This window comes from Halyomorpha halys, unplaced genomic scaffold (assembly GCF_000696795.3).
Source record: "Halyomorpha halys isolate HHAL.00 unplaced genomic scaffold, Hhal_1.1 Scaffold68.1, whole genome shotgun sequence".
NCBI classification, from domain to species: domain Eukaryota; kingdom Metazoa; phylum Arthropoda; class Insecta; order Hemiptera; family Pentatomidae; genus Halyomorpha; species Halyomorpha halys.
In genome coordinates, this window is record NW_027116161.1 from 1,656,958 (window position 1) to 1,668,214 (window position 11,257).

Here is an 11,257-nt window from a genome sequence, read left to right on the forward strand (position 1 = left end):
TTTGAGCATTTTCCATTACACGGGCTGGTGTTTCAGACTAGTGCATTTGTAATAGGGGGAGGGGTGGGGGTAAGAGAGTGTTTTGTCTTCAGTTACTGAAAGATTTTTTTACTTAAGCTTTTAACAATGATATATTTTTTAGACACTTACTGCTGATATTTACTGGCATAATGATCTATTTCCATTATAGGTTTCGAAATTTGGTTTAGTCCCTTTAAATATGTATAGGGAGAAGATAATTGGGAGTGCGGTCAGAGAATAACACATATAATTAAAAACTTATTTATTAGTGACAACGTTTCGGCCAATATTTCTAGCCTTCATCAGGGCTAAGAACAAAAAAAAAATTACAAATAGTGAATAAAGGATGTATAGGAAGATTAGTAAGTAAATAATTATACACAATGAATATAAATAAAAATAATTTAATGAAAGAAGTGGGAAATAAAACGTATATACAGCTAATTAAATAATTAAAGTGTAAATTAACATAATTAATGAAATGAAAATATAAAGTTATATAATGCAAAGAAACAACGAAATATGAATAATTAATTAATAATAATAATTTAAAAATCAAAGTTATGGAAATGAAATAAATGTAGCTAATGTGGTATGTAAGTAAAAAAAAAATATATAAAGTTAAGTAAGACGAAGAAGTAATTGGAAAATATAACAATAATAATATATGTAGTGAACAAAATTAATAATGTGGGTTAGGAAGAATAAGAAGGAAGAAGGAGAAAAGGGTAACAGAAAGATAAAAAAAAAAAAAAGAATAAACTAAAGCCATACCTGGCTTGGAAGAAGACAGACAAGCAATTTAAGGTAAGCGGGGCGGGTGGCATGATTTTGAGTTAAAAAGTACGTTAAGAAAGATGACGAAACTACTGGAATATGAAGAATACGTTATAAGTTACATGAAGAGTAAAAATAAGAATGTAAAAATGTATAAAAAGGAACGTATAAAAGGGTGACGATAGATAATTTAAAAATAATTAAAGAATATAAACTATGGGAGGGGGGAGAGGAATTGAACATTGTTATTCCCCCCTTTTAATATGCTCAATTTTTCGAAAGAACAATAAATAAAAAGTTATGAGCGCGATATGGCGTATCTGACCCCAGTTTGTGCCGTGTCATTGGTGTATTGACTGATCCCTCTGCATCGGATTAACACTCGGCTGAGTCCTCACAGCCAACGGCAGTAAATCTATCTCACAAATTAAGTCTCTTTTATATCATTTTTAAATTTACCTATAAAGTGCGATCTTATTAAATTTACAATCTTGTACTTAATTCTGTATATTTTATTATAATTATCAAAATATAGTGTGTATGCAAATAGAAACTGTTTACCTACCGTACAATGAAGTGAAATCATGCGAATGTGCTAACTAGGAATTCAGAAAATCAGTGATCGTTGGTAATTTTTTATCGAAACTATTAGTCATATTTTCCATCTCTTGCCGCAAATTCTCAATTTAATAGAATGAGTAGTCATCATCATCATCATGGGTGCAATAACTCATCGCTGAGTCTCCAGTTGGCAGGTCTAAGACGGGCTTTAATATCTGCCTCGAACCCATCCATCCAGCACTATCTAGGTCTTCCCACTCTTCTTTTTCTTTCTGGACGTTTTAACATAATTTCGCTGGTTGGGCTACCTTCGTCCATCCTGGCTACAAGACCCGCCCATTTTAAACGCTGTTTTATAATGAACCGGACTACGTCCATATCATTGTGTATGGAGGCCAGTTCTGCATTACTCCATCTTCTCCAATCGTTACCTGAGAGCACTGGTCCATAAATGCAACGTTATACTTTTCTTTTTATAATTTTATTATACCATGTAATTATATTTAATTTATATATGTCCGATTACGGATTGATAAGTATGCTGTGTATGTAGCAACCTGATGTATTTGGGCAGGATAGATGAATTAAGTATTCCTCTCTCTCCCAGCAGCTTGCTTTCATCTGTTTTGGGAAAGCTCCACGTTTCCGCTCCATATGTAAGGACAGGAGAATCAACGTCTTGTACAGAGTCGCTTTTGTTAATGAATATTACTTTACACAATTTTTTTATTAATTTAAAATAATTTTTTTTTTTTTTTTTTTTAACTGACGTTTTGAATCCGTCCTCAAGATCTATTTTCTTATAAAATTATTTATAATATCTGCAATTTTAGTTTGTTCTTCATTTATTTTTTAGGCATATAAAATTTCATTCGAAATTTTTTTTAACTGTTTCTAAATAAAACAGAGCTAAACTACCGATTTAAGCAATGCCATACTGACACTTATATTTGGATAGGTTGTGTTTGAGAATCAAAATTTTGTAAATTTATTTTGGCAAATATTATGAAAACTCAATAAAGGTACTCATTTAATACTACTACTAGGTTACATTAGGTACCTTCAAATTAAGTGCTAATAGACATATTTATTTCTAATTTTCCCTGAGATATTTTCCAAAATTAATTCACATAAGGTTTATTTTCTGTTATTTACAAAAAAAAAAAAAACATTTATTTTTTTAAAAACTGTATCTTGTAAACTATTAAATGTACACTTGTAGATCGTAATGATTATATTCATAGGAAAAGGTTGTTCAATGATATTTTTCTGATGTTAATTCACGATATTTTTTTTGTGTGGGGGGCCTTCGTTTTTGAAAAACTGAATCTCAGGGAGTATAAAAGGTGCAGGAATATATTAGTAATCATATTAAAGCTAGTTAAAGTCACCATATAGTATTTTGAAATGACTATCTTCGCAGGAGTGGAAGTTTCCGTGATTTTAGACAAAATAATAACACATTGATTTTTTTTTTAATTTAATTTTTGAAAAACTATACCTCTGAAAATATTAAAAGTAAAAATCTAGGAGCTGAAATTTTATTAAATTACCTTGATTTAAAATGCGTCTAATTATAACATTTGCCGTACCTGTTATATATTCTAGACAGAAATGGAATTGTTTGCTAACAGAAAATAACAGGATATTTTTTTTTATAAAAATAATTAAATGTTTAAAAAATATAATCGTCCACCATATTCGAGCCCACAGCTTTGAAATGGCAATTCCCTTTTTACTTAAATTATTATACAGATTCATAATTCACATTCCAACCTCCAAAAATTAGTACCTTGGTCCAGACTCCAAGACTATAAAGGAATATTTGTACAAGCCACTTTGTAATTCAGAGATTATTCGGAGAACTGGATTATTCGATTCAGATTGTGGATTATGGATCCGAGAAGGAATTAGTGAATGTTTTAAGTTAAAACGTATTATCAAATAATCCTTGTTCCAACAGTGATAATTTTAAAATTTCTTGATTTGAACTAATTTTTCTAAAACCTTTCTAATCTAAAGGATATTTAAATGGGTTGAAAAAGTGGAAATTCGGCTTTCCAACTGTTGTAGGTACGTTGAATATTGATAATATAGTGAGGAGCTATGAATTTTTTTCTTGAACGCGGGATATCGCCAGATAAAAAAATACTTCTGATTTTTGATTTATATGAAAATTCATATTTAAGGGTTTCAAAAGACGATAAAAACACATCTGACTGAAATTTTCCAAAACAAATTTTATTTGGTTTACTTTTCTAGATGCGGCTTTTTGTTTTTGTAATTTTGTATACATTTAAACTAATTCACTACAGTAAACTATTTTTTATTCTTATACTACACACACAAAAAAAATAAAAAAATAAATTGATTCCTAGCTAACAATTATTATTAAATACATGCTGAGAAATGGCGACATTTTTTTAAATAAAAAAAATTGCATAAAATATATTTTTGTTGGGCTCCTTGGGTTTATTAGCTACGTGTGTAATGACGTACGTGACCTTTAGATACGTGGGTAATCTTTTTCAGCCTATTATCACCAAAAAACACCTTAATTAAAATCGGCGATCCAACACCCGTCACAACTTCTAGTACAAGAGCCCAAGAGGAGAAAAAGGCAGTTATCTCACCCCAATTTTTTATTACTTTAATGAAAACTATGTATAATTACTAGTCAAAATTGATGAGTCTGCCAAGTATAGGGAGGGAGAATAAAAAATGGCGGCTGTTTCAAAGCGATAAAAAAAATTAATTTTTCATTCGGAGCTCTATATCTTCAAAAGTAGGAACGCAAGAAAACCTAAGATAACGTCATTTAAAGAAGAAAAAATTTGCTAAAATATGAGTCCTAATAGAGTTATTTACGTTAAATAGTTTTCGAAATATAGCTTTTTAAAAAGCAACATTTTGAAAATAAAAACCTTTATTTTGAGTGTTGGCAGACATGTACATCTTATGGATCTAGAGATACATTTTTTCAAAAATCCAACATTTTATACGAACAACTAGAAATTAACAGTTTGTGAATTTATTTTATCATATATAATAAAAACTACTACTGCTACAAAGATAAACGTTATAAACTATTTTATAGAAAATTTAACTAGCTTTAATTTGAATGCTAATAGACATCTGTACGTCACATAGTTCCTGAGATATAGATTTCTTAAAATTAACTAACTACCAATCTTTCAGTAGATTTTAAAGAAATTTTGCTTTTTAAAAAGCTATATTTCGAGAACTATTGGACGTAAATAGCTCTATTAGGGCTTATATTTCAGCAACTTTACTCTTCTATAGATGTGCTCCTAGGTTTTCTAGTGTTGTTGGTAGTATTTACGATATAGAGCTCCGAATGAAAAATTAATGTTTTTTAAGGTTTTGAAACAGCAACCGTTTTTTATTCCCTCTACCTATACTTGGCAGACTCGTCAATTTTGACTAGTAATTATACATAGTTTTCATTCAAGTAATAAAAATTGGGGTGAGATAACTGTCTTTTCTTCTTTCCGGCTCTTGTACTATTCCCTTTGTGCGTGGTTACACTGCAGCACCACTAGGTGGTTGATCTACGCTTACACATTTTTAGCCATTGAGGAATGTTCTTCATATGTATTTACTAGATTTTAAATTTTATCAAGGGCAATCCATACTGGATGCTGAAGAGGCCGCAAAATAAGAAGAAAGAACATAATCTTTTTTCACAGTGTGTTTCGAAAATAATGAATTTTTGATGAGTCCATATTACTTCCCTGTTTAGTATAGGGCTGTTTATTAACATATTAAATTTTTATTTATTTATTGCTGCTTCAAACTGTATTTACATGCAAACACATTAAGTAAATTTAATATAAGATTAAAATGTAGTAATACAGACAAGAAACTACCTATTGGTAGCACTCTAAAACATATTATCTGGGTTGCTTTTTAAACAAATAGTTGTTACTCTGTCAGATAGTCTGAAAATGAAATTTTTTTAATCAAGTGGACATCCACCTCCGATCTCCAGCAGAGGTTTTTGAGTATACACGGTGAATATGTTAATATAGCATGCAACTCTAGTATACACCTAGAGATTGGTACACTTAAGGTGTTTAAGGTACAAGGCCTTTGTACATTTCATCAACAGATTACACTATGAAATTGATTTGATAACATAGTAAATGTTTTCACACTTATAGTATGGATATTTCTTTAATTAAAAATATTAATAGGAGAGAGGAGAGGATGAGATTATTAATTGTAAGATATTTTTATTGTTTCAGTTCAATTTCGTCGGTAAGTTACTCGGCCCTAAAGGTAACTCACTTAAGAGGCTTCAAGAAGAAACAATGACCAAGATGGCGATCCTCGGCAGGGGATCTATGCGTGATCGACACAAGGTAATAATGCACAATCACACACACTTTAAAGAAAATATATAATAAAGAAAATATAAAAATATAAATATTTAAAAACGAAATTTCATATGCAACCGTATTTTATGAGCTATTCGCAAATAATGGGTCCCATTTTTTAACAAAAAGCTCACCTTCACCAAAAATAACAAAAAAATGAAGGATCTTTTGTTAGCTTTTAGCTTGAACCACTGCCAAGTAGAACGTAAATGCGAAATATATTAATAACGTTTTAATTTGAAATTTTTAAAACTATTAACAAAAAGATGCCACACCGTGGTTGCAATGGTAATATGAACTTTAGAAAATTACTTAATATTGAATTATTGTCTGAGTAATAATTTTAAGATTCATTTCATGAGTATAACGGTAATTGGTTGTGATATAAATAAAAGTGAATGTGGCAAATTTCAAAGTACCTCAAAATTTCCCCTCAGAAGTAATTACAATTTCTCTACTTTATTTTTTTATTTTGAAATTTAATTGTCGACGACAATGTTTTTTTTTTCTGAGTCATAGTATGAAATATCCTACAGCCTATTCTAATAGCATACAAAATTAATTTAAATAATTTTTTTTAGCTTTCAATAAAACTTTTTTCCTCAGAAATTCATCAAAATTAATAATTATTTAGATGTATATTGTTTTATGTAATGTACTTTGTACACATATCATATTGAAATAAAATTAATTTATCAAAAGAAAATATTTTTTCCCATAATATGACCATCATGAATGTATATTGGTCCTTGGGAACAATCTTATTCAAATGGGAATTAAAAATTACCCGCTATTTGAGAATCACTCTTATAATGACTAATAACTTTGAAAAAATATTTCATAGTCGAATATCATCTTTGTAATATAATTTTACTCTCCAAATGACTGTAATATGATTTTCAAATAAAATATAATAATTTTGTAGTTTTAAATATATTTTGTTTTAACTAGCTCATTTTTGGAATTGAACAGTGTTTTTAATTTATTACCTATATTAAATTCGGAGTAATTTTAATTTTTTTTGCAACCGTCACACCCTATTATATAGAATTGAATAAATCGCCTACTATGTGAGAAATGAACACGTGAAATCCGTTGATGATAAAACATTTGGACATTGCTGTCCGATTCATAACAACATTAATTTCACTGTAAAATATGAAAACAATGTTGAAATGATTTAATTTTATTTAGCACGGAATCGTAACCATTTGAGATATGTTTTTTTAGGAAACTCTTTGACCTTCCTTAATTCATTTCACCATCAGAGTATTGAAATTCAAAATATAAATAAAAAATTATCACTAAAATATTGTTTAATTTATTTTTTAATCTTCTCAAAATAAAATTTACTATTTTAAGGCATATTGTGATTATATTCTATGTGATTCTACAATCTAAAATTCAATATTCAAAATTTTTTTTTTTGTCCTATCCCTAAAAATTAAACTCAACAGTGCTTGAAATTTTGACCTGAAGGCAAGATTGGAGTATAAAAATTTGTTGTAAAATAATGAAGGTCAAAGGATGAAACAAAGTAATATTTTTTTTGTTAAGTCGATCATTCCATTTTTTATAATTTGGATTTTAGAATCGATTGGATGGTATCGATTGTATATTAAGAAGTGAGTTGGGAAGAGGAAGGGTGGGGCTGGACTATTGAGACGACCGCTGATATTAGGTCGGACAAGGAGTTCTATTCTCTCTCGTTCGATGACTGACACCTGGATCCGGCAACTTCTTCAGATACAAATGCGTTCGTCCATCAGTTACTGAGTCGATCGAAATTTCAGGGAGATTGGTTCTAAACTACGTTTTTGAACATAATCAACTGAATACAGTATTGATGAATTCTGTGATGATCTGTACAGGGTATACGATAAATTATGAAAATATTTGTAGTAATTTTCACTGATGAGAATGTGGATCGGACGGATAAATAAAAGTAATCAGAAACCTGATGAAAAGTTTTCATGAACACGCGAAAAGAAAGTAATACTGAAAATTTTAATTTAGAAAAATTTACAATCATGAGAGATAGTTGACCGCGGATGACTTATACAAGGAGTGTCAAATTAAAACACAAATAAGTTGAAGTAACTTATTTAATCGTGCCAACGTTTCGGCTAGAATTTCTAGCCTTCATCAGGACTAAGAAGAGGAGAAGATAACAACCAATGAATACAGAAAATAAAAATACAATATAAACAGAATGAAATAAAGTAAATAATTTTACAGAATGGAATTAATAATATAAAATGATGAGAGAAGTGGAAAATAAAATGTATACATAGGTAATTGAATAAGTAGGTAAAACAACATAATTAAGGAAATAAAATAAAAATGAAGTTATATAATGCAAAGAAATATAAATATATTAGTTAATTAATAATTTAAAAATTAAAATTATGGAAAGAAAAATAAAATTGAGAGAAAGAAAATATATGTAACCATAATAATAGATAAAGAGGCAAAATATATAACAAAAGAAAATAATAGAAAAAAAATTTGAAAACAACAATAATGATAAACATAACTAATAACGTGGGTAAGGAAAATTGAGAAAAGAAGGGGGGGTGGGTAAAATAAAGATGGGGAAAAAAGGAAATAAAAGGAACCTGTTAGCTTGAAATCTTACCGCCAAGTGACTTCGGCCAAACTTCGAATTAAAAAATACGTTACAAGAATGACTAAGTATTTTTAAGTGGAAACAAATTTATATATGAGAAACATACAACATATTTACTGATTGTATTTATTATTTGTACAATTGTAAATTACATAAAATAAATAAATAAAAAAATATATATATGAGATAAATTTATATATGTCTAACATTAAAAGAATTTATTGCGATATCAGCGTGCATATGATGTAGGAAATTTAGAGGATGAAATCAGTGAAATAGACAAATTATATCAGGGATAATATTTGTAGCATAACGTCTACAGGTGAGATAAAAATTAAAAGAAAATCAATCTTTATTCTGGGACACTTGGTTTCCTAAGAATAACAATTTGGAACAGTTTTAGCAGCTTTTGTCTGGCTACATTAACTTATTTTGAACATAATTAAATAAATCTATTACAATATTTATATAAAATTAAATAGGAAAAAATAATATATTTATCCATGCTTATATTCTTTTCTATTATTCATAACTTTATGGAAGTTTGATAGTCAAGGAGATGGATATATAAATGGTTTTTGAATGATATTAAGAAGGAAGCTTTAGGATGTGGATAAGGAGTTCCAAGATGATGTAGTTCGGACAGCAAAGGATTTTTCAAAGGAGGCAGTTCTACGGGTAGGGATATAATGATCGGTAGCTTGGGATCTCGTGTTTAACAGGTCAATGAATAAACGTAGGGAGAGAAGGTCAGCGATATAGAAAGGTTTTTTTGTTATTAGGAATTGGAATATAAATGTACCAAGAAGGTATTGTCTCCAGATACTGAGATAGAGCCAACTTTGCTCGGAATAGTAGTGAGAGATATAAGAGCGCCTGGGAATGCCAAAAATGAATCTTATAAAACAGTTCATTAGTATTTTTAGTCTCATTTCCTGTTCAATGAATATTCCTCCATACAATAGGCATCCTTAGTCGAAAAGTAGAAGAAAAAGGGAGGATACTAGAAGGTGATGGATGCTTCGTGGAAATGAATAACCGTATCTTAGGAGCTGTTTAAGGATTGAGATGGTTTTTCGAGTTATTTGGGAAATGTGACTATTCCATATTAAGTGCTAATCAAAGGTGACTAGTGAGATTTTTTTTTTGGTGTTAAAATATAAGGGGGGTTGTAATAAACTTCTAATTAAAGCCAGAGAACTAGAAAACAATTTTTTTTATATTCAAGGTGATTTAGGGTGTAAGATTGGAGTGAAACATAAGCTATGGAAACACAACAGATATTTATGAAAAACAAAATAAAATACAGAAAACAGAATAAATTGGGTGAATTATATTTAATACTTATATCATTGTATACAGAGTCTATGAATATTTAGTTTAAATTCTTTCATAAGATGGAACATAAGGTAATGTTTTATTAGGCGGAAAGAGTTAAATTAGAGAAAATGAACACAGAACAACTTTAGATTAAATTGGTACAGGGAAAGAACACAAAATAAGAAAGCAACGGATGGGCGAAAAGAGATCAAGCTGTGGGGGAGAGAGGGGGCGATTTGGCAAGAGCTATAGATGAAAAGAATTAACCGCGCAGCAATTTCGTACAGAAACTGATTCTAAGAGTAAGGAAGTTTTAAATGATGTTCTATAATATTTCAACGGAATAATATTAAACAAGCTGATGATGCCGTAGAAAGTATAAATGTAATAAAAGACAAAATAGACAGTGATTCGATAAAGAAAGTCTAAACTTATAAAGGAAATATTAATGAATTACATCAATAATTTACTATAAAGAAGGTTGTGGGTTCAAAACCCGTAGGAACTGCCCGTTTTTTTTCTTTTCGTTCCTAATCAATAAAAAAAACAATAAAAATTTTATGAGTTATTATAGTTTACACAAATATATTTATAGTTTTGACCCAATCAAAAAATTATCGAATAATTTGGACAAACTTCGTGTTTTTTATTTTATATACCATATTTATGATCATTGCATTATTGCATATTATTTATTATACATTTATTTTAAGTATTAGCTTCGTATGTATGTAGGGTAGGTCCCAATTATAATAAAATAAAAATTAAAAGTAAATAAATAATAATTAATAAATGGATCAAATTATGTTTTATTACTGACAACTATCAAGTAAATCCTGATAGTACTACAGCAAAGTTTAGGTTACACGATCATAGTAGCTGGGATAGCTTTAACTATCACTATCAACGTCACCGTAGAGCCCCCCATCTAAAAATAATATAAATTCATCAACAGTAAGAATATAAGATAAAAGAATAGTTAAGAAGCAGCTGTGCTAAAGGAAGGCTTAATATGATACTAACCAGCATAGCAGTTAAGACATGAGGATTAATCTATCTTGATTATTGAAATTAAAAGGGGCACATAATATTACACTTTTTACTCCCTCTTTCTTGTTAATTATTATTATTTCATTATTGTAATAATTTTTTATTTTGTCTTATTAGAAGTCAGTTACCTCATTATTTATGATATGATAGATGTTGTTAATTACATTTTTTTTAATAATAGAAATCATTATTGAATATTTAAAAATTCATTTAAAAGTTGTATTTATAAAAATATTATTTGAGTTTTATTTATTTTTTTTTTAATATTTATTTATTGCTATTTATAACTGTACATTATAATACATTTAGTAAATCTGATCTAAGTTAAATTGGAGTGTTACAGGCGTGTAGAGAAACTACCCATTGGTAGCACTCTAATGACATTTTACATTAGTTGGTCTCGTGGCCATCTTCTTTTCAGGCGCCTCGGAGGATTGTCAGGAATGGAAGAGGATGCAAGATTAGAAACTAGGGATTTACTATAAATTACTCTATTTGA

At 29.0% G+C, this 11,257-nt stretch overlaps 1 protein-coding gene across 1 annotated transcript in view; it reads left to right on the forward strand.

The window, feature by feature from the left end:
- The window catches only part of LOC106692702 (KH domain-containing, RNA-binding, signal transduction-associated protein 2), a 41,300-nt gene extending 34,299 nt beyond the window's left edge, over positions 1–7,001 (forward strand). Inside the window, exons 4-5 of the mRNA XM_014438799.1 lie at positions 5,628–5,744; positions 6,990–7,001. Coding sequence (XP_014294285.1) covers positions 5,628–5,744; positions 6,990–7,001 — 129 coding nt within the window. The remainder of the gene's footprint in view (positions 1–5,627; positions 5,745–6,989) is intronic.
- The last annotated feature ends 4,256 nt before the right edge of the window (positions 7,002–11,257 follow it).